The sequence below is a fragment of the Alligator mississippiensis genome, chromosome 1, assembly GCF_030867095.1.
Source record: "Alligator mississippiensis isolate rAllMis1 chromosome 1, rAllMis1, whole genome shotgun sequence".
NCBI lineage: Eukaryota > Metazoa > Chordata > Crocodylia > Alligatoridae > Alligator > Alligator mississippiensis.
The window spans coordinates 408,221,696-408,246,050 of record NC_081824.1 but is presented as its reverse complement, the minus strand read 5'-3'; the positions used below and the strand labels follow the sequence as shown (position 1 = coordinate 408,246,050).

The window sequence follows — 24,355 nt, the reverse complement described above, 5'->3', positions numbered from 1 at the left end:
GTGTCACCAATCATACAGTATAGCGTTTGGTGTTCTGGCATACCTGCCATGTAAAAGGAGCAAGCCCATGACTTCGTCTTGAAATAAGCTGAAGCTCATTCTGACTGGTGCACTGACACTTCCCCATTTCTCTTTTCTGGTTTCTAAACATATGCCATACAATCTCAGTGAAGCAGATTCCCTACACATTTACTATCCTCCGACTTTTTACTATCTTCTGTGTCACTCCCCTATGCACTCCAGACTCAGACTACTTATGTTCCTTAAAGACTGAACTACAACTCACCTCCAACCAGTAGTTTTTGGTCCTTCTCAGTTCCTCACTTGCCTCTCAGGTGTAGTAGTCTTCCCGTTTAGCCCTGCTTGAACACAGTAGTCCTGCTTTCTTATTGTACCATCTCCTTCCCTTCTACACATACTACAGTTGCTATCTAAATCTTGCTTTCCCTCCCAGTCTGTGCTGTCCTTTCTCTGTTAACACTGCTGTGCTACTGCCTGTGGGCCAAGTCTTCTTCATGGGTGTCGAGGCAATCACCAGTCACCAAACATTACATAGTTTCCGCATTTCATATCATTTGTCGAATTTCCTGCCATGATAAGCGAACTCTTTTCTTTCTGCAGCATCTAGATCTGCCTCTGTTCCATTAGCCAGAGAAAATCCAAATGTAGCTTACAAAAAATGTTGATTTAAAAAAACATTCTGTACTGTTGCCAAAATCAGTATGTTGATTTAACAAAATCCTGAACAGCCAATGATTTCTATTGACATGATCATCTTGGAGAGCGACTAATTCCAAAGTGGTTGCTTGAGATCTCAGCCCTTGAAAATCAAGCCACTAATTTAGGTTTCTGAATTTGGCATTAGGAGTCTAATTTAGGCATTCAGTTTTGAAAACCTTTTCTACCATATATAACTTACCTATTTTCAGTTGAAAAGTAGATCAAAAACAGAAGAAAGAGGTTGTGACTCATACACAGAACTAATACATGTATCTTACTTCAGTTCCTTGTGGTCATGTCTACACACACAAAATACAGACACTCCCACTTGTGTATCTATTTGTACTTAAACTGATGACAATTGGATATAATCTCAATGTATCATTTCTCAGATTAAAAGCTGTAGGGCTGAAGCTCACTAAAAGAACAATACAATACTTTTCTCAAAGATATGATTACCATATTAATCTATTTTACTTTCTTAATGTCACAACCCAAAGTTGTGAGTTTTTGTTTGTGTGTGCTTCGGCAATGCTAAATTATGTTCCTGCTAAAATTACAGCTTCCTTGCACGGCGGAGTTCTCTGCTGCAGGAGAGAACTCCGGTGCAACAGGGAATTTCCCGCCAAATTTGCAGCTTCTTTGCATGGTGCATTTCTGTTGCATCTCGGAGATGCACGGTGCAAAGGAGTTCCCGCCATTTGTATTCAGATTTGCGCCACATTATTGGCCAACTCTGAGTAAAGCCATACATGGCAGCTAGCTATTGGCTTGCTAGCCTTACAAAAGGCTTGGGTGGTTTCCGCCCAAGCCGGAGAGAGAGGAAAACTGGAGAGAGAGAGAACTCACCAGGAGGAGGAGACTTCGCGCTGTGTGAAGATCTCTAAGCGATGTGGACCCTTACGGACCCAACGTGCCTCTCTTAAACAGGCAACAGAGGTCTAAATAGCCTTTGGCCTCTCCCCGTCGCCGAGCACAATCCTAGATGTATCCCTTTCCTATATACCCAATTTTCGGATCCGCGGAGCCTTAACAACTCCGTGGTAGAGGGAACCGAACCAAGCCCGCGGAGCTTTAATAACTCCGGGGAAGATTAGTGCCGTACGAACCCACGGAGATTCAGCCACTCCGGAGGGAGCCGAACCCATGGAGTCTCAACAACTCCAGGGGAACTGAATCCACGGAGCCTCAACAACTCCGGGGAAAAGAGCTGACTTGTCGTAATCCTCCAACGGGGATTTAAGCGGAGCTGTGCCTGGAAAGCTGTCCAGCCTACACCACTACCATCTTTTGGTGTAAGTAAACAATCTTTTAATCAACCACTACGCGTCCGTAATCAATTCTAGCTTGCTGTGGTCTTCTCCGGCCCCGCGTGCCCGGGCTGCTAGCCACAGCCCGCGTGCGCAAAGACGGGCCCCGGCTCGCCCCTGGTCGGCCCGCACACTTAAAAGGAAATATATTTTTTAATTAAGTTCAGTTAAAATAATTTTATTGGAGCATTTCTTAAACTGTATTTTAGGTGTTACCACTGTCCATTTTTTCCATCAATTTTAAGCAACCTTTTATTGATTCTTTTTCAACCTAACTGTATTAATTATCTTTTTCCTTCTCATAATTCTACTGCTTTAACTAGCAGAAGGTGAGTGCACAACATTAATACAAGGAACTAATAAATCAGCAATGCAGTTCCTTATATTGTGGTGTCCATATGATGGTTTTTCTGTCTTTTAGGTGAAAGCAGTCAAGTCAGGGCATATCCTGGTTATTGATGAGGCAGACAAAGCTCCAACAAATGTTACCTGTATTTTAAAAACTTTAGTGGAAAGTGGAGAAATGATTCTGTCAGATGGGAGGCGCCTTGTTGCCAGTAAGTAGATAGATATCAAATGCTTTTATCGTTTACAGTAAAACATAGCATGTTGCACTGTTTTAGCAGTTACATCTAAGTGTAACCACAGAGGAGTCTGAGTGGAAAAATATTTGCTGTTAAAAGGTCAGTTATTAAAAGTTTAAAGGGGGAGGGGTCTTCTCCACAGAATACTTGTGTAAAAACGCCTGTGAGGTACCATGTTTGTGGTTTAAAGATCACCTGTAAAATTACTAATTTTATGAGTTAAAAGGGGTTTGTTTGTTTTTTCTAACTAGGAACCCTACAGTTTCACTTGAGATTTTATTTCTCAAGTCAAGCTTCCTCCTGCTTATTCATTACCCCTGGGATTAAAGATCTAGTCAACCAAATTATCTTCTCAGGTCCATCTATGTGTTTCTGTTGTCCTGGGCAAATCCTTACCTCTTATTTGGCAATTAGAGAAATCTTTTGTGTGTATAATTCTCTCTTTTTTTTTGAGAGAGAGAGAGAATGCCATCCAGCGAAAGTCACTGACAAAATTACACATGAAATGTAATGTCATTTTAGAATCACTTCTCAAAATGGAACCATATTTGAAGTACCTCTTCAGTATTAATGGGTATGGTGTGTGATGCAAATAATTATATCATGTTTTTCTTTACAGATCAGGAGTGTAGTAATCTTTTGAATCCAAGTGCTACAATTCTATAATTTTGTGACATTACAAAACACTAAGCTGGCATTTTAAAATAATGCTGTCTAGTTGTCTCGATACTTATACTAGTTTTGTAGCTGAGGGGAGAAATAGTAGAGTGACATTGGAGAAATGTTACATGGAAACCGGGAGCAAAGACACTAGCTTGGATCACTCCTGTTATATGGAGCCTGTGGACATATGGCAGTGGCTTCTTGCAGATTCCTGATGATCTCCACCTTTATGGCCAGGTTTTTCTGAAGGAGGGCAAACTCTGACCCTCTTCTTGCTACCCCAGATACAGCAGCATGTAGAAGTGTCCATAAAGGCTTTTTCCCTGGGTTATTTCCTTTACCTGAGTTGTCTCCTCACACATTTGACTGCAGACATGGGTAGCTGTGATCTTGAGAGATTGATTGCATTCTTGACTGTAGAACATTCTACCAACAGATTCAGATTCCATCATTTATGATAAAAAATAATTACAGTCAGGTGATGAGGACCCTTGTAGTTTGGCAACATGCTAATAAACTAAGAGTTTTTTGCTAGATTATGTTGCCTACTGGTTTCGAAGCTAAAATATTTTCTTTAAAATATTTGTGTTTTTTCTAGATCCTGCTACTGTAGATGGGAGAGAAAATGTAATAGTAATTCATCCGGATTTTAGAATGATAGTTCTAGCAAATAGACCTGGATTTCCTTTCTTGGGAAATGACTTTTTTGGCACCCTAGGTAAGTGATTTGCATGAAACGGGGAGCATCCTAAATTATATTATTAATGAAATTGGTATGCAAGATCCAAGATTTCTTTTTTTTTCCCTAAACCTTTTCATGAAAAGAAGAGTGGGGAAATCTTAGGCGGTTTTATTACCTCCAGATCAGTTCTTGTCCGTAACATAATGAAGGAGGAGGGAGTAGGGGAGGGCGACCAGGACCATCCCAACCAAGGCTTTGTCTAGCCAGGTCTTAAAAACCTCCAAGGATCGTTTATTCAGGCTAAAACTTTCAGAAGTGATTAATGACTCTGACTGTCTCAATTTTGTGTGTCTGAAAAACAGAGACCTTAAAAGTGACCTGATTTTTCCCATTAGATCAAGGATTCAGTACATTCTGCAAGCTTCCAGGATTTTTTCAGTTATATGAGCTCTATAAAGTGAATGGTATATAAACTTTAAGTAGTATTGGTACTATGCCATCATTTTCTAATGTTTTTAATGTATGTTATTGTGCTTTTTTTATTTTAGGGGATATTTTTAGCTGCCATGCTGTTGACAATCCCAAACCACAGTCAGAGCTTTCTATGCTTAAACAGTATGGTCCTGATGTTCCCAAGCAAGTTCTTCAGAAACTGGTAGCTGCTTTTGGAGAACTGAGGAGCTTGGCTGACCAAGGAATTATTAACTATCCTTATTCAACCAGAGAAGTTGTGAATATCGTAAAACATTTGCAGGTAAAGTATACATAATCTGGAATTCAGAACAATAAAACAAATTAAATGAGTAATAGTGAAATATAATTTTTGAAAATCCTTCATATGTTGTAGATTGAGGATTAAAAAAAAATTAAAGTTTTGAATTAAAGGATTCATCTGACAACTGCATACCTGTTATTGTATATTACCTGGTCAGATAGTATGTTGGTGGGGTCCTATCAGTACCTAGGTAGCTAAATTTTTTGTGGGTGTATAAAGTATGCATGTTTTTATTCTTTAAAAAAGCCTGTGTCAGAGGATGAGAAATTGAAAGTCTGATGCATCATTCATATTGATGTACTATATTTACTCGAATCTAAGACAAGATTTTTTCCCCAGTCAGCATGGAGGGAAAAAGCCCCTTGGCTTAGATTTGCATACAAAGAAGGGTGAAGGAGATGGCCAGAATGAGACCCACAGCAGCTTCCTGCCCTGCCCCTTCTATGTTCTGTCTGTACTTCTTCCCCGTCCCTCCCCCACCCTTCTCCCAAGGCTAGGGCTAAGATTCAGAGAGAGATCTAGACAAATTGGAGGTTTGGACCAAAAGAAATCTCATGAGGTTCAATAAGGACAAGTGCAGTCCTGCATTTAGGACAGAACAATCCCATGCACTGGTACAGGCTGGGGACTGACTGGCTAAGCAGCAGCTCTGCAGAAAAGGACCTGGGGGCTATAGCAGACAATAAGCTGAATATGAGCCAAGCATGCCCTTGTTTCATTTTAATCACGGAAAAATGTGGACTTTGGATAACTTTTTTAAATTTGAGAAAACCAGGATCCCTGCTCATAAGTCATGTCCCCCAGCCCCCTCACCATTTTTGTTGCACTCTGCTGGACTGCCTCCAATTTGTACATCCTTTCTGTAGTAGGGGTTCCAAAACTGAACACAGTACTCCAGACATGGCTTCACCAGTGCTGAATAGAGGAAAATAGTCACTTCCCCTGATCTGCTGGTAACACTCCTACCAGTGCAGCCAAGTATGCTGTTGGCCTTTTTCACAACAATTTGTCGAGGTCTCTCTGAATCCTAGCCCTACCCTCCAGTGTATCTACTACTCCCCCCAGCTTGGTGTTTTCTGCGAACTTGCTGCGGGTGCACTCCATCCCATCTTCCGTGTCACTGAAGATATTGAACAAATCCAGGCTTATACACTCCTTTTTCATTTTTGGCCCATGAACAGGCTTTCATTTCTAGCAGTAGCAATTTCTGAGAACTTCCCCTTCTCCCCTGCTTCTTGTGTCTTCCTGAGACTGGGGTAATCCTGATCTGAGGAAGGCATGGGAAGCAGTGGTTGCTTCACTCCTCCCATTCCTGGAGGGGAAGGTATTAGAGAGGCACGGAAAGACTCCTGAAACCTCCTCAGACTACGGATACTTAGGTCTGGAGAATGGGTCTTTCCCCAATGCACCACTCCTTCCCATAGATAGGGGAGAATGGGAATGGGGCAAAACCCCCAGCCTGTTCCCCCAGATCAGGCAGTCTCTGGTCCAGGAAAGTGCGGAAGGTCAGAGTGCATGGCATCTGGGTTGAAAACCGCTGATTTAGACTAGCGATAACATAAAAGTATACAGTATAACAGTGTACTGGGCTGCCTGAACTAGGGAGATAAAAGCTAAGGTTTCATACTAAAGCAGCTTGTAACTGAATTGTTAATAAGTGAAGTATAAAGATTTATAAATGAAGATCTGTGAGCAAAGCATTAGTCAGAACACAGAGATTTACCAAAGTAATGAGTACCATTATCAAATTATGAATAATGCTGGAATTTTTAAACGAATATTCAAATTCAAAGTAAAAGACCAAAAAATATTAATGGGCTGCTATGCTGTAGGGCAATGTTTTATATTTAAAGGGAAAAAATGGAACTCTCTTGGCTCTTCCCTTTTGACGTGTCCCTAGATAATCTGTAATTTTCATGTGTATTTTTGTGGGAGTCATCAGGTGGTGGTGGTGTTACACCTAGTCTTACATGTTGTTTTTCTTTGAATTAACACAGTATAAAAGCATTGAAGAAAACATGTATTGCTACTGGTGATACAAATTTTTTGGGCAAAGTGTTTGCAAACAGCAAAGCACATTGCTGTGTTCTTTTATCCCCTTTGCTGGGTCAGAGTTGCCTAGAACTGGACATTGTAGGCTGAGATTTCTGAAAGAGGAATTTGGTGGCCTGCAGTTCGTGACCACCTCTGTTCAAAGACTAGTGTATTTAGTGCAAAGAGTCTGGACTGAGCAAAGCCCTATCTTGGATTATTAAATTTTCATTCAACACAAATCTTTGAAAACCCAACATTTTGGCAGGAGGGCAACAATATTTTGTTTACAGTAGATTGTTTTTACAGCAATCACCTAAAGAAGAATGAGCCAAATGTAAACAGTTCATGTAAACATAAACCTAGTAGCTATTCTAGAGCAACAACCTTCCAGGTTTTCAGGTAGGAAAGGGTTAGAAGGAGAGGAAGGAGGGAAATGAGTCAATGAACGTTGCTGACTTGCAGGAAGGAAGGAGGGAAATTAGTCATATTGTTAAACAGTTTCCTTACAGCAGTTCCACAGCCCTGCTTTCTTTGTACTATTATTGGTGTTTTCTTTCATGTAATTTTGGAAAGTTTCTGCTTCTGCAGAAAGGAGCTAGATGCTAAGGCAATATCTTTGTTGTTGACAGATAACTTCTGAGTACCAGAGCCAGTCAGACTAGAGAGAATTCTGTATTCACTGTGCAGGCAAGGTTCTTTGGGTAGATGTGATATCTTTTATTAGACCAAATGAGTAGTTGAAAAAAAGTTCTTTGCAAGCTTTTGAGCATATTAATTGATAGTTCAAATCTTTGCAGTCTGATTAAACATGGTTGCTAGCCAGTTAAAGCTAAGCCGTGCATTTATGGTAATTGAGTCGTAATCGTATACTGATATGTAAGCCAATCAGAGTGCATAGAATTGTATAGCTCTTCCAGAAAGTCAGAGAACCTCTCAAGCCTAACACCTCATAAGGCTAACATAGTGTAGACACATCAGTTTATGTAACCAACAGCACACAAAGAAGTAGTGAAGCTCCCAGCTTTTCCCATCACCTTCAGTGGTGGCTGAATGACTGGGTACCATTTGGTTTGACTGGGGGAAGACTTTGGAATGTGCCTGGAGTGGGGCTTAAACCAAAATGAAACACTTTAATACCTCTTCCACCTTCCTCCAACACAGAAGTGTTAGGAAACTTATAAAGTGCTTTGCTAACTATTTGGAATCTCCACGCTCATTCTGGTAAAACAGAATGGATGATGGAGTGCAACATTAGTAGCTAGGTTGTACATTTGTAATATAAGTTTAGGTAAGAAGGCAAACTTCAGGGCCTATAACAGCTGATTTAAAGAGCAAAACTCACAGTTTTCCTTCTAGTTGAGGGAATGAAAACTGGGGCTTTGCTTACATTTGTAATACCTGCAAATTATTTTTCAATTTGATTTTTTTTTTGCTTGTTGACCTTCTGAAGGAGATTATAAAATTAGTCATTCATATGTTTACCTTTCATAAAAACTTAGAACCATAAGAACTTTTAACCAAGTCACCATTGGTAATGGCTTTGTGTCAAGCCAAGCAGCAAAGATACTCTGTGGGAAGCTGTTAAAAGCTAAAACTGTGTTATTGATTGTTTTAAAAAATAACCAAGAATCTAGGAGTAAAATATGAAAGTCTTAAAAGGTGCACACAAATGTGTTACTTGTAAAGGAAAGAATCAGTGAATGAGAACCAGATGCATTAATGGAAAGTCAGTATTTTCTCCACTAATTTGGTTTTAAAAATCAATTTAAACCAAATGATTTATTAAGACATTCGACTTCTCTGCTTCAGGTAAACTGTCACTGCCAGTCTTTGGTAAACAATTTTTTCATCCAGATATTAAAAATTGGCTGGATTTGTACTGTTCGAAGCAATAGAGCTCAGTTGTTAAAAATGCAATTAACTTGAAAATGTTTTAGCAAGTTTTCTAATCTAAAATAGTTTTTGTGACAGAGATGAACATCTGTCCCTAAAAAAATGTGTAGTATAGTACATGCAAACTGTATAATACAATATTGGTACAAAAGACACTGTGATATCAGTTTGCTTCCCTGAAGTGAGAAACATTAATGTCAGAAGTTACAAAATAGTACAGAAGAGGTTAAATAAATACTTGGAACCAGTAGGAAAGATGTATAACATTTGAGTCAAATGGCCTTTGCAGCATCCAGAATAAGATAGCTGAATCAATATATGTTTAACAGAGAAGGCTAATCAGTTTTCAGTGTACTCGTTTCTGGAAAATTACTAAATAAATTGGTGCAAGTGTGTTGGGTATACTTTGTGATAAAGAGGAAAGGATCATAACATCATTGTATTGGGTTCCTAGACCCTTATCTGTAGTACAGCTCTCCAATCAGATGTCACCCATTTTGTATTTGTTTTTGATTATTCTTCCTGAGGTGTAGTACCTCACATTTGTATAATAAATGGCAATAACTTAAATACCTCTATGTGCTTTTACTGTTGACAGTATGTACAGTGGATGTTTCTGCTGCTTATTTTGATAAATCTGTGGTTTATTTCCTATGCTATTTAATACTTATTCAGATTCTAGTATGGTGAAATTATTTCCTTCAAACTTGTCAAATTTAAGGCCTATTTTGAAGGGTTCAAAATTTGGCCCTTGGGAGTTTTTGACGCTTCAAAGCGCATGCACATGCTTAATTATTCTACTAGATAGCCATGCACTGGGGGGAAAAGTCTAGATCCTTGCCTCAAAGACCTTACAGCTGAAACAGACAGCAAATAAAGAAAGACTGGGAAATGTGAGAAATCCCTTCATGTTAGCTGAATGGTTTGTTTTATTTACTTAATCATGGCCAATTGTGATTTTAGCCACATCACTGCTGTTAAATTAAATTAAAATTTAAATTAAATGTAAAATTATGATAACCTGTATCATGGCCCAAGCTTACTATAATTTAGTACATTTTTTAAAAATTTGATTTGCGTAGCTTAGACCATGCTTGTTTGCTGCCAGAGGTTTTTTTTAAAAAGGCACAAATGACCTGGCAAAATTTACTGGCAAACCACCTGGAACCAATATACTTTTGTAGTTACAGACATAATACCATCTTTATTTTAGTTTATTCAACTAATGCACTTTGGTGGCAGACACAGTCAAAGCTGGGAAATCAGTGCTGTTGGAAAAGCAAAGAGCTTGTTTTCTTTTTCCAGTCCAGGTTTGTCCAACTTTTAAGTGGCTAGCCACATACCCCACAGGCAGCACCAGGAAGGACTGTATACCACATGGTCCTCACTAGTGCAAGCCATGGACCGCCCAGGCTCCCCACTGCCCAGGTGTCCCCTCTGCTGCCCTGCATACATGTCCTTACCTCATCCTTAGCTCCCCAGCTCTGTGCTCTCCCAGTGCACCAAACCATGTGCTTCACTGGCACCATAGGCTATGCTGCTTCATTCTGCCCTGCCCTGTCCCTTGGGGCAGTGGCAAGAAGCCAGAGGAGGGAGGGGGAGCCCAGAGGCCCTGGCTGCTGCAGGAGCCCATGGATCCACAAATTAACCCCTTATGGGCCACATAAGGACTCTGGACTGCCAACTGGAAAGTTCCAATCTATGAGTAAATCTGAGGAGTAAAAGGATGAGATCAACTGTTTCTAAAATGTTGAAGGGCCGTTTTTTATTTAAAGACCCCCAAGGTAGGTGAGAGTACCACCTCCCTTGGAAGACAGTTACAGGACTGGCTGCGGCACGAGGGTGCTACAGTGCTGTCTAGACCCGCCCTATAGCACTCTCATGCCCCAGCCAGCCCCTCTGCATCACATTGTGCTGGGTAGGAGCATCCCTGGGTTGGCAAGCTGGCTTTCAGGGCCCCCTGCCAGCTGGGGCTGTGTCACATGGCTCAACACGCTAAGGTCCTAGGTGCATGTGCAAAATGCTGTGCCTGGGAGCAATAAACTTGGACGTGAACTGTGCCACAGTTTATTGCGTCACATTACTATTACGTGACTATCTTACAAAACAAGAAAAACAGTGATTGAAACAGTCTGTTAAGGTTCAGATCACTAATGACAGTGTTTTCTTTGTTGTAAATGCAGAACAAAGGACAGGTTTTTAAAATATGTATTTAAAACTTCCTTATGTACAGCCTAATTTCCTGCAATATCTACAGCATGGCACGAATTACAGAAAGAAAAGTAATGCCCTAGTAAATAAATGCATAATTCAGTACTTTGTAATCCAGAAGTTAAAATTAGGAATAATAAAATGTCTGTTGAGTAATGTATTTGATCAAATGAATTATGTAAACATAGTATTGATGTAAATATTTTCCTGGTTAGGCCAAAAAACTACCAGGTTTAATGTATAGTTAGCTTCAAATCAGTAAGTTTTAATGGTTACCAGCCAATAAAAAAAGCTCTTTCTTTAGGAAAATGATAAAGGTATGAATACAACATGAGATTAAAAATGATTATTTAAATCACAGCTTTCTGATGTAAAGATTCAAGATTATGGTCAGTTACTTGTATCGTTTTGATATAAATCAACCACCTGTTCTTTTGAGGAAATAAGTATACCATTTTTCCTATTATTTATGACAGGTAGGCCTATCATTTCTTTCTACTGATCTTTAGCAGTTTAATTGTACAGACTCGCTATAACAAAGCATGTTACTATATGCAGTAATTTAGGAGGGTAATTAGAGTAATTTTTGGTTTTTGTTTCTTTGCAGAAATTTCCAACCGAAGGGCTTGCAGATGTGGTACGAAATGTATTTGACTTTGACTCCTACAACAATGAAATGCGTGAGACTCTTATCAACACTTTGCACAAACATGGAATACCTATTGGAGCAAAACCAACCAATATACAGCTGGCTAAGGAGTAAGACTAACATAATTTAAATTAAGAAGACTGATCTCTCTCAGCCATTTTTCACACTGTTATGTTGCTGCTAATTGATTAAGAACATACTGGGATACTTGAAGATAAATCTTATTTTGGCTGAAGTTTTATTTTCTAGAAATAAATTATGCCTGACAGTCAGATATAACTGATAAATGAAGTGCTTATTAATTACTAATATTTCATCTTTAACATCCATGTAAATTTTGATAGCTTGTATGATAAACAGATACAACAAAATAAAGGGAAATATTTGTTTCTTTCTCCTTCTGTGTTTTTATTGAATTACTGCTCATTTTTCTGTTATTTACCATACAAATTCCATTTTTCTCTGATAGATGCAGAAATTAGTACTTAATCTTCTCAAAAGGCAACGTAACAGTAGTTCTGTATAACATAATACTTAGTAGGCAACAAGAATGGTTGTATTTATTTGTCTACATAACAATTATTTTTTAATAATCAAAGCTGTTGACTGAACTTGTTACACTGTGTACTTTTGGAGAGGTTAGATCCAAAATAGCCAAGTCATTATAAGAAACTAAAATATGAAATCACAACTGATTTGGTCTTTAAGCCTTTACGTTTCACATAGATAAATGTATTTTTCTTTTTAGGTGGAAATTATTTGATGATTAAATCATATTTAATAAAGTAGTTTTTGTTTTTAAATCTTATTTTGTGATGTTTTGAAAATTTAATATCTTTGAAGGGTTCTGTCAGAAAAATGAAGCCATTAAACTAATTTGAGAACTCTTAATCTGGAAACAAATATTTCCCTTTTATGATGAAAACATAGGCTATATTTTAAGAAAACTTTGCTTTACTTATGATAGGGTTTTTTTATATTTGCTAAGAAGCAGCTGAATTTACTCCTTTGGCAAAATGCTGTGATATCAGGTGTTTGTACAGAATTCTCATGTAGGGGCACCACTATAAACTATAATCATGCTTAGCAACCTACATAGACATTTTGAAAGAAGGCTGGCGATATAATGACTGTGTCGAAACTTTTCGTCTTGATGATTGAGGAATTACATGCTTAGGGAACTGATGCTTGAGTAACTACCACATACTGCAAGATGACAGTGTACAGTATTCCTGAAACTGTTGTCAATGACTCCATAATTTACTTCCTTAATATCATTTACTGACTTGAATTTCAAAGGCTTACAAGTGCAATTCAGTTCGCTGGTTCAGATTTGAACAAGGTATTTAGAATATTAAATCTACAGTGAGCGTGTCTACACATGCATTTACACCAACTTAAATTTACTGCACGGTAAATGGGAATAGGCCAGCCTCTACATATGCAGGCATTAAAGAGCATTAACACTGTGTGGACTGACTTGAGATTAAAGTTAGTCCCAAATCAGTCCACACACACATTGTTACTGTGCAGTAAGGTGTCTACACATGCATTACTGCGCAGTAACTAATTGGGCGTAAATTTGATATCTGCATGACACAGGTATCAATTTATGCTCAGGTTGGGTAAGACACCATATTTTTTGCACAGTATAGGCATTTGTGTATAGATGCGTCCCCATCCTGCACAGTAATTTCAGTTACTGCACAGTAAATGTGCATGTGTAGACATGCTTGGTTTGTTCTTGTGGGCTTTGAGATTAGCCACAAAGGTTCATATATGGATTATATGCAGTGATTGGATACAGGTTTTCAGCCCACAGTGGATAAAAAGGTCTGACCACCCATTCAGATCTTGTCCTATGCTGTTCTTCCACAGAGCTTGCAACTGACATGTCTAGAGTTTAGGTTTGGCCCATCCTATGTTTTTAAAGTGTACAGGAAATTAAGAAAGAACGAATGATGTTGGTTAGAGTCAGGCTAAATACATCTAGGTAATAAGGCAATATCTCCACAGAGCTTTGCAGGTGTACCTCAGGCCTGATGTGAAAGACTACTGGTAAATATGATTAAATTGCAATATGGTTTGTGAAATAAGCAGGTAGAGGCTAGGATGAGACCACTGAATTTCTTTTCATGCATGTCCTATCCATTTGATATTCAAGAGTCTGACAATCCTGGCAAATTAGGAAACAATTTTTGCTGTAATTATGAACAGTTAGAATCTATAAACTATTAGAATTTGGTTGGTTGACAGGTGAAAGTTGATATACCATCTGAGTTGTATGAGATTTCTACTGTGTGCATTAACATATGTATACTGGATAGCATAATTTGGCTGTTTATTTTAATATGCTAAATTGTTTGTGTTTAGCATAGGTTAATTTTTGTATCTAACCTAAATCCTTCAAGCCAAAGTGTGACGGCAGCACACTGCCGTCACGGGCACAAGGAGAGGTGAGGAAGGGCTTCAAGGCAGACAAAACGTGGGAACAAAACCCCAGAGGGGGTAACTTACCTCCAGGAGACCCGGCAGTGCTGGAGCCGAGACCACAGCGGCAAGTGCAGCCACAGCTACAGCTGCGTGAGCCGGCATTACGCCGGCTATTTAAGCAGCTGTTCCCAGTAAGGGAAACTGCTGGGCCAATCGCGGTGGCCGATATGGCTGCTGCGGGAAAGTTTAAAATCCCCAGCAGCACCCGAGGGGAGGGGGAGCCAGAGAGAGAGAGAGAGCAGACAGCACGTCTGGCGTGCTGAGGCTCCTGCTGGGCAAAGGCACCAGATAGGCTGTGCCGCACCAGCACAAGAGGCAGGAGAAGCCTCTATACCGCAAGCCGAGGAAAGCAAGGGGAAACTTCCTACCTTGCAACAGATAGCGAGCAGGGAGAGACCAGTACTCCCCTTGAGAGGAGGAAAGCAAGGGGAATGACAGGGCACCCTGCATTTGCCAGCACTGCCCCTAGAAGAAATAGAGGTGGGGACAGGTGCAGAATCCCATGGAATCCACTGGGTAAGGGAAGGCAGCTCTGGGAGCAGCTCTACCCAAGGGAAGTATTACTTCTAGGGAAGTTAGGAAGGAAGGACGCTAAGCGATATCAAGAGAGTCAGAGAGACAAGAGGACGGACTGGCAGAGCTGTACAGCTAAGTCCGAGTTACTGCATTGGTGAAGCCAAAGGTGGGAAAGCCCACAGAGGACCAAAGGTCACCATCCCACCAGCCCGTGATCGGTTGGCGAGTGGACGGGGTGTAGGGGTGGCGGAGCCCTGCGGAACACCGTAGGCAACAGCTGTGAGTACACCCGTGTCGGGGAACCCCTCTGATAAGAACTCCACTGGAACCCTCTCACAATAATATACTAGCAAAGTTGTGGCAGGCGGGACGAGGGGAGGGGCTACCTAACCGATGGGTGGCACTAGCCATAAGACCTCCAACATCACACAAAGGATATATACAAACAGGAATTATCTCACCCACCAGTGGAATGTGATGACTGTTATATATCATTTAGGGAAACCAAAATATTTGAGGCTTATGAGTAGCACATAGGAATACTAGACAGAAGTTTAGGACAAGAAATGCCGACTGTTGTATCCAATTGAAAGGGTAGGAGCAATTTTAAGTAAGCAGGGTGAGGTTACCCATAAAGTTATGGCACACTAATCTACTCAATTCCCCAAATTCTTGCACACTATGGGTTATTACGAAACTCCCCACTTGTCATAGGTCTTGATCTCCTAGTAATCAAGCCTGTTCTATTAAATCCCCATGTAAATTTCTCCCCTACAGTTTCACAGCTCTGAGTACTGATATTAATCATCACTGTACGTGCTTCCTTTCTCAGACCTGGTTGAAGAATGTCTTGCATTCAAAAGCTTGTCTAACTTTATCCTGAACATGTAGTTGGTCCAATAAAAGGTAGCACCTAAAAAATCCTTCTCTCTTATAATTCCTGGACCATCATGGCTACAACATCACTCCAGTGTTACCCATATTGGAATTTTATCTTGGACTCTGGAATTAAATATATTCATGCTCATAAAAAAGTTAGGAAGGCCCTAGCAGTCAATAAAAAAAAAATCCTATAACAGCGGCATTTGAGAGAAGTTATCAGCATAGCTTTATAGACTCTTACTCCATTTATCAATATAATTAAATTAATTGTAAACATTTTGTTTCTCCTCTCCACTTTCTCCATCCCCCTACCTTAGTGTCAGATTTGCTGTGAAATTTTGAGGCAGGTTTTCAAGCTGAAGGAATCAAGAGACCTCAGAGAAATTGAGTGTGTGTTCAGAGAAACATCTTTTGGCAATGCTTACCATATTTGTTCTTTTTTAATTTGTTCTCATCCAGCCATTGAATGAATAGTTTTCATTGCTTCAAAGGTCTTGCATAAAGGCAATACAATATCATGTAGTAGTGTCAGTGAGTACCAATAATTATCTGTTGCTTTGCAAAATTATTTTTCTCTTTTTAAATTTGGCTGGTCTCTTTAGTTTCATTTAGCAAGTTTGGAAAAAGAAATAATACCACACTATTGCTGTGTTGCCCATTTACTTAATCATATCTTATCCCAATTTCCTGTTTTCTCAATTAAGTAATGCTTTCCCACTTTAATCATCTTGATTTTCCCACTTTAATCATTTTTCAATTCCCTTGTCTTTTCTGAGATAGTATGACCACTATTCAAAGTATGGAATGTATTGTTTAATATCTCCTTTTTAAAAGCAGCCTAACATCTTATTTGCCTTTTGACAATTACTCTGATTCAAGCCTATGGCTTCACTGTCCTGGCCAGTTTTTGCCTAGAGACTATGATGATACAAATAAATATATCAGAATAATTCAAAACCTATTCAGTTAAATGATACCTGCCTGTCAGCATGTTACCTTGTGTTTGCTGATTTAATCAGCCATTGATCTGTGGAATTGTCCTATATACTAGGTCCTTTTGGAGCACCAAATTTGGCATTCATTCAACTGTAATTTGACTAAGATGAAGAATATCTTATTTGCTATGTTGTCAGTAATATTGTTGCTCCTTCTTCAACCACCTAGCTGCCCATGTCCCCCCAGCCCACAGATGTTTGTTGTGGTGATTTTTATTATAATTAGTTGTGTTTCCACAGCAAAGATTATTTTGCTTTTTTCATGGAAGTATGACTGCTAAATTATGTCTCCGGAAGGATAAAAACAATAGGCTGCTTACAGATGGGAGGGGGGGAAGCAGTGCTTTCTGGTGCACCCACACACCATGCATGCCCAGAAGAGGCATTGTGTCAGTTTGACCCAGCTCACCCAGTGTCTGTACAGCTCACGCACTTCAGCGGGGCTTTTTGGGGCTTTTATCTAATAGCTGATTCAGTCAGCTATTTGATAAAAATAGATTCAATCAGCTATTACATAAAAGTGCCAAAAGTGCTGCTGGAGCATGCAAACTATACAGATGCTGGGGAGCCAAGTCAAACTGATGCGATTCCTCTTCTGGTAAAGCGCTTGTTTTTTGTTTTCTGCTTCTGTCAGTGCCCTATAATGAATTAGGACTGAGGCATGGCTCCTATGAACCACTTGAGCTGAACGGAGGGTTTTCTGCATTGCTTGTCAGGTAAAGGCATGGGGGAGTACAACCCTATGCCCTCCCTCTATTAATACTTCAATTACTACTTCTACAATCCTTATGCCCTCCCTCTATTAATACTTCAATCAGACAGTTGTTGGATGAAGACCAGAGATTAGATTATCAAAGAGAATTCATAGATCCAAATCATATTTTGAGTGGAATGGGATGAAAGTTTCTTTGTCAAACAGACGACAACTGTAATTCAAGTCCATAAATAAAGCATTACGTTGATTCACCAGGATGAGTTTTTCTCAATACACTAGTCACTTTTCATAACTCCTGCCTGAGGCTATGCCAGTTATGTTAACTAGCTTCAGACAACACAAATTGCATACCAAATAACTTTATTCTTATCAACTTAGGCTCATCATCCTGGTGGTTTCAAGAATTCCATTTGTAATATTCACCACAATTCAACAAAACATTAAATTGGAATAGAAAACAACTCTCAATATAGCAATCATATTCTTCCCATATGTATTTTTTTCTAAATTAGATGCCAAAATATATAAAGCCAGCTAATTTTTTTTCAAATGAAAAAAGGAATGAGTCAAAAGAAACTACATATTGCAGATGTCATTAAAAACCTTCTCAGCAACATATGCCCCTTAAAAATTGTCTACTGATTGACTGTCTCCTTTTAGAATATGGTACACGAAGGAAGTCAAACTAAATAACTGTTTTATGTGGAGTTGCCATGTCAACTGTAGGTCTTGGGACCATCCCCTTCACTGCACAAAATCATTATTTACATAACAGTCTCATGTCCTGTGGTGAATCCTGAGTGTAAAGCCCCAGGATAAAATAGAAGGAAAGCAACAATTGGAACAAAATATTTAAGTGCTCTTAATCTACAGAGCATGACAGATGGATCCACAATCAAAACACTGAATAGGCAATCATTCAGTGGGATTTGCTGTTGTTAAGTCTTGGCCCTTTTTACAATCTTATTATAGTATAGGAGGTCTGTAGGGACATAGAGACAAGTAAGTTTTAGCTTTTTAATGAAGGGCATGAATGAGAGTTCTAGGTTGCTACTGCAAATTATAGGATGATGATGCTAAAGTAAGGCTTTCACCCAGGCTATGTCTATATCACTAAGCTGACCAGGTCTCATTTTCTTTCACACACTTACCAGTAACAGTTATTACTAATTGAAAATAGAAGGATGGTACACACTGTGGCTCAGCTGAACCCACTACAGCTGTTTCTTCTGTCTTCTGCGTTGTATGGTGCAAAAACCAAACCAGCATAATTAGCGACTGTTTCAGTAAAAGGTGAATAATCATAGTTTCATTTCACTACTGCAGGATAGGTGAACAGTTGCTACAGCTGATGCACGCTCACAAGCAGTAGGTACACACACGCACACTTTGAGGTGATGTAATCATCTCTCTGTCCACGTACTCAATATTTTGCTGTCTCCCCTTCTCATAAAAGTTTCTGTTTCTTTGTTTTGCTCCAAAATGGCAGGAATGCCTGCCTACACCTATTTGCTTAGCCCTCCTGTCTCACTTCATTGAAAAAAATCTTAAAACTTATTCTTTGCCTGTCAGAAGTCTGAGACAGGAAAATAACTTCCCTTAGACACACAGGCTGCATCCAGAAGTGTGGACATTTGGTTCCCCATGGACAGCTAGAGGCAGCGCACCTTGTGCCATTGCTAGTTGTCCCCAGGGAGGGAACAACTGTGCCACGTGTGCTCTGGCACATGGCAAGTTACCTTAGGTGGGGTAGGGGAGGCTGGGACCAGAAGTTTTACCTGGGGTACTCCTGGGGCTACAGCAGCAGCGATCCTGCCATGCGGAGCCTGGCCAACAGCAAAGCACAGCTCCAGCTGGCCAAGTTCTGGCTTTGGGCAGCGCATGCTGCTGCTGCATGTGACACACTGCTTTTTTTTTCTGCAGGTTTTTTTGAGCCTAGATATCCAGGGCTCAAAAATCCCTCTGTGCTGCTCCCTTGCATTGCGGAGAACAACAGAACTTGTGGTATGTGGCACCACAGACTTGTCTGCGGCGCCACATACTGCATGGCCACACACATCTGGATGCGGCCACAGATGCTTCATAAAACTATCACAACATACATATGTGTTGCTGTGTAATCATATGATGATGTTATTCTTTTCCTTGTTTTTCCCTGCCTGTAAATGTCTGTATATGACATTTACTAGTCATATGCCTATTTAGACTTTGTATTTCTCAAGTAAAAGTCTGTTTTTGAGCAAGGTGCCAGCCCTAATTTTGAGTGCTCAAGAACTTCAATAAAAATAAAATTTCAGTGACAGTTGTGATATTCTAAATTTCTGTCATTGTTTCTGTTTATTATGTCTGTAAGAAAAGAGCCTTGGAGATGGGTCTGAGTTGTTGTTCTTACAGATATAAAGATAAATGTGCAGAGGGCTCGTGGTTGTGAGGTTTTGCCTAAAGCTAGTTGCCATGCTTTCAGTCTACGAATAAAAGGTATTTAGGAGGAATTAATCTTGAATTTAGCTGTGGAATGATCTTAATAGATTCTCATTCATTTAATTCATTCTAAGGAAATATGTGAACAAAGAATTTATGCACTCCTGATATTTTTGTGTAGGGTCAAAGTAGCACATCCAAAGTAAGGGCTCTAATCTTTGATGTTTCATACAGGATATAACCCAGATTCAGATGGGTCTTTGGCTCATAATTTATGAGCTAAAGACCCGTGTGTGGAAAGGATCATTTAGCTGTTCCATCAGATGGAGAAATCTATTATTTCTTTAATTTTTAAAATATGTATGATTATTTGTGTGGCTGTTGATCTTTAGGGCACTGCAGTTGGGTATAATATGTAATGAATTCAAAACTAAAGTCCATATCCTTGTAGAAATGGATCTTACATTGTGCTGGCAGGAATTAATTTAAGTCATTGTTCACTTCAGGTATGTTAGAACTTACCAAGTTCATAGTACCCATAGAAAAACTTAAGTATTTTCCATATTTTCTTTATAACAAAACACGAAACAAAACTACACATAATCCTCAAAAATGGCCAAAAATTCTGTTAGTTATGTATAATTCCTCTTAAAATTCCTAGTATGGAATTCATATTCATGAATAAACCAAAATATTCAGTTAGCTGACTTACACTCCTCTCTGTTCATAAATACATAATCGCAGAAATACACGTGCATTGGAACTTTATAGCCTGAAGATATTTTCCTGATTGTGTTGTTTTTCACTCTGGCTTAACTCCCATATGTGATTTGGGAAGGAACTGGGTAGAATGGTTATTTTGAAAGAATTGAATAGGAAAATTAGGAAAGGAACTTTTAAAAGGATTAAAAGTCTTAAACCCTGAAATCAGTTGTGTTTATTAGTAGGTAAAGATCATAAAAGCTGCATCTGCTGATTTAGTGAAGAATTTGAGGTAATGAAATAATTTCAACCTACTTTGAATTCAGCCCTGATTCTGTGAGCTAAAGTCATTACCATTGCTGGCTGAATGTTGACTTACGTAAAATGATTTAATGATGTCAATCCATTTCTTAATTGAAAATAACAAGATGCATATCTTTGGCAAATTCCTGCTTGTTTCAGCAAATGGGCCAAAGATAATACTACTGGGTAATGTGGGGCCTCTGCAAGGCATGCTAGGAAATCTGGTCGTCACTCCAGACGACAAAGCTAACCTATTTAACAATTTCTTTGCCTCCATTTTTCTGAGCAGGGACCGGGTCACCCTCACCACCGGGGCCCCCATAGGCCCCAGGGGAGGCACACCCAGACCTAGGGTCAGTGAGGTCTAGTCAGGGAACTTCTGGAGGGACTGGATGTATTTAAATCAGCAGGTCCTGATGACCTCCACCCCAGAGTGCTGAGGGAATTAGCAGAGGTCATTGCAGGACCCCTGGCACAGCTTTACGAGCACTCATGGTGCTCTGGCGTGGTGCCAGAGGACTGGAAAAGGGCCAACATGGTTCCCATTTTCAAAAAAGGGAGGAAGGAGGACCCAGGAAACTATAGACCCGTTAGTCTTACCTCGATCCTGGGTAAGCTTTTTGAGACTTATCCTGGCACATGTCCGCGAGGGGCCAGCAGGGGAGACTATGCTTAGGGGCAACCAACATGGTTCATTAGAGGCAGGTCCTGTCAGACCAACTGGGTGGCCTTCTATGACCAGGTCACAAAAGCCTTAGACGCAGGTGTAGCAGTGGACGTAGTCTTTCTGGACTTTAGGAAGGCCTTCAACACTCTCTCTCACCCCAGTCTCATTAAAAAACTAGGGGACTGTGGTGTCAATGCCTACACAGTCCAGTGGGTCACTAACTGGCTGGAGGGCCACACCCAGAGAGTGGTGGTGGACGGGTCTTATTTGACCTGAAGGGATGTGGGCAGTGGGGTTCCACAGGGCTCAGTCCACGGGCCCTCACTGTTCAACATTTTCATCAGCAACTTGGACGGGGGTGTAAAAAGCACCCTGTTCAAATTCGCAGATGACACTAAGATGTGGAGGAAGTGGGCACACTAGAAGGGAGGAATGGGCTGCAATCAGACCTGGACAGGTTACAGGGGTGGGCAGACGAGAAGAGGGCGGGTTTCAACACTGACAACTGCAAGGTACTGCACCTGGGGAGGAAGAACCAGCAGCATACCTACACGCTGGGAATTCCCTTCTCATCAGTGCAGAGGCAGAGAAGGATCTTGGAGTCATTATTGATGCCAAAATGAACATGGGCCGACAGTGTGGGGACGCGGTCAGAAAGGCCAACCATACCTTGTCATGCATCCACAGAAGTGGTGCTGGCTCCTACCCTGGGGGTCTTTAAGAGGAGGCTGGATGAACACCTTGACGGGGTTGTTTGACCCCAGTACTCTTTCCTGCCAGGGCAGGGGGTCGATCTTCATGATCTGCTTAGGTCCCTTCCAACCCTACCAACTATGAAACTATGATTAAATGGGCATGAAGACTGTGTACTACTTTCTCCCCTAAGCAGAGGCCCTCCCAGGTTGACCAAGATGCATTGCCTAGCCACTGATCATTGATCACTGATAAATGAACAATCTCTAATCACTAATTTATTTTTCTTGAATTATTCAGAAGAAGCACAGAACATAATTTGTTCGTTCCTGACCTTTTTTCCTACTCTCTGAATGAGGAGTGAGAGTTTTAGGTGCATTCAGACCTATTCTTTTGGTTTGGGTTTCCTTCTGACCCTGAGCAAAATATCAAGAAGAATTGAGTCTCTTCTAACTTCAGGGGCTATTATTGTAAAATAATTTTAACAGTAGGAACAGACACAGACAAACAGAGTGAGAGAGACCAAGCACAGACTTTTAACTAACAGTCTACGAGACCTTTCTTAAAATATACTTGAGAGATACATTTTTAGAAGGTGGGTGAAGGGATGTCTTCTATTCTCATGCCAAGTTCTGTAGCTATACAAGAAGGGGTTAAATGTCTAAGAGTCTCACAGCACTGCTACACTATTGCTTTCTTGTACAAAATGGAAATCAGGTAGCAGACCTACTAGATGCATCTACTCCTAGAAGAGATCAAAGGGAAACTTTTTGATCCTGTAACAGAGTATCAGTTCATTACTTTTAATTTAGTTCTGATAATTATCAATGTTAAAGCATTTTACTGGCTGCTGCAAGTAACTTGAGAGGCAGTAGAGGAAGACAAAATTGTGTGCATGTGTGATTATTATTTTCTGTGAAACAATATTATAACACACCAGTATATTCAATTATTATATAAATACATTTCCACAGTAACCTTTCATTAATGAAAACATGGGGGAAGGGGGTGTGAGAATTAGGCCAAGAAAATCATCAAAATTTCATGCAAGTTGCCTTACCCTTTCTGCAGGATTGACAATAAGTTGTGCTGTATACAAGGGGAAAAAAAGTAGTAGAAAAAGTAGACTGATGAGCAGTAGTATAACAATGGGGAACAAGACCATCATGAGTTTTGGGTACTGCCTAAGGGTGAGAAGGAAACTCACCTCCTGTCCCTACTTCCCTTCCTCTCCCAGTACCAGTCAGGCCATTGGTATATCATCACTGTCTAACCTCACATGTCCTGTGTGTCCCATCCAACTCTGTGTCAGGGAATTAACGTAGCTGCTTGTACCAATAATTTGATACATTTACTGCACTTGTTCCTTTAGAAAATGTGTACATATCACTGAGAAGAGCTCCTCACCTTCATCCTGGCCCAAACTGAATATAAAATCCAAAGACCACTTAATATATTTCACTATATAGCCTCAGCAATTCAGACTTTTAAGACCATATTCTGTGAAAGTTTCCTTCTTTTATGATGTCATTTAGATCCTGAGAGTACTTACATTTTTGCTATCAAATGTAAAAGAAGTACATAAAGAGTTGTACATAAAGAAGTGTTTTCAACATTAGAATTTCAAAATGGCCTGTTAAAAAAAGAAATCTGTTGTTAAACTTATTCTTTTCCAAAGGGTCTTAAGTTTTTTGTTCATGTGTTTTTTGACAGGCTACCATTGCCAGATCATAAATTTATGGGCTACTGGAGAGTTGGTCAGTCAGGGAATGCACAGCAAAAACTGCTGTGCCCAACAGAAACTCAGCACGTAAATGTAAAGGTTTGTGTCTTTTTTTTAATGATGAAAAATACTGACTGTAGTCATCAGTTCTTCACAACAGTATAATGCAAATCTGATCAGGATTTAAAACTACATAATGTGATATATATTTCCTTTAAAAATCTACAATCTTTAATCTTTGTAGAAGAATGAAATAATGGAACCATATTAAGTATATCCAGTAGCATAATAGACTTAAAAATAAACAGTTTTGTGTACGTTACATATGTAGAAAATGCATTAAGATCAGCAAGAGTCTGGTGGGGTGGGAGGACTTTTTAGGGTTAAATTCAGAACTCTTTGAAGTGGTCTTTTTGAGACAATGCCATTTTTAAGGAAGCCTGGAATCCTTGTAAATGTTTGAAATATGTCCAGTTTCGTTCCCCAGATCTGAACCCATCCCACTGTTCAGTCTGGGATGACATGGAAAACTGGAAGGAATCTGGTTTTCAGTTTTATTTCACATGCTTCTGAATTCTAAGATTTTTTGGCTCCTTCAAACGTCAATCTGAGCTTCCAGCCTAACCCCGAATATGATCTGGGGTCTTGTAGAGCCCCCGTTCCTATGGTCAACTTTAGTAATTATTATGCAGTGAGGGGAAAACTGTTGGTGTGATATTATATA

At 39.8% G+C, this 24,355-nt stretch overlaps 1 protein-coding gene across 1 annotated transcript in view; it reads left to right on the top strand.

Moving 5' to 3' along the window:
- Nucleotides 1–24,355, top strand: part of VWA8 (von Willebrand factor A domain containing 8) — a 308,581-nt gene that overhangs the window by 175,205 nt on the left and 109,021 nt on the right. The window contains exons 23-27 of the mRNA XM_059724552.1: nt 2,452–2,587; nt 3,876–3,995; nt 4,508–4,713; nt 11,480–11,631; nt 23,622–23,730. Coding sequence (XP_059580535.1) covers nt 2,452–2,587; nt 3,876–3,995; nt 4,508–4,713; nt 11,480–11,631; nt 23,622–23,730 — 723 coding nt within the window. The remainder of the gene's footprint in view (nt 1–2,451; nt 2,588–3,875; nt 3,996–4,507; nt 4,714–11,479; nt 11,632–23,621; nt 23,731–24,355) is intronic.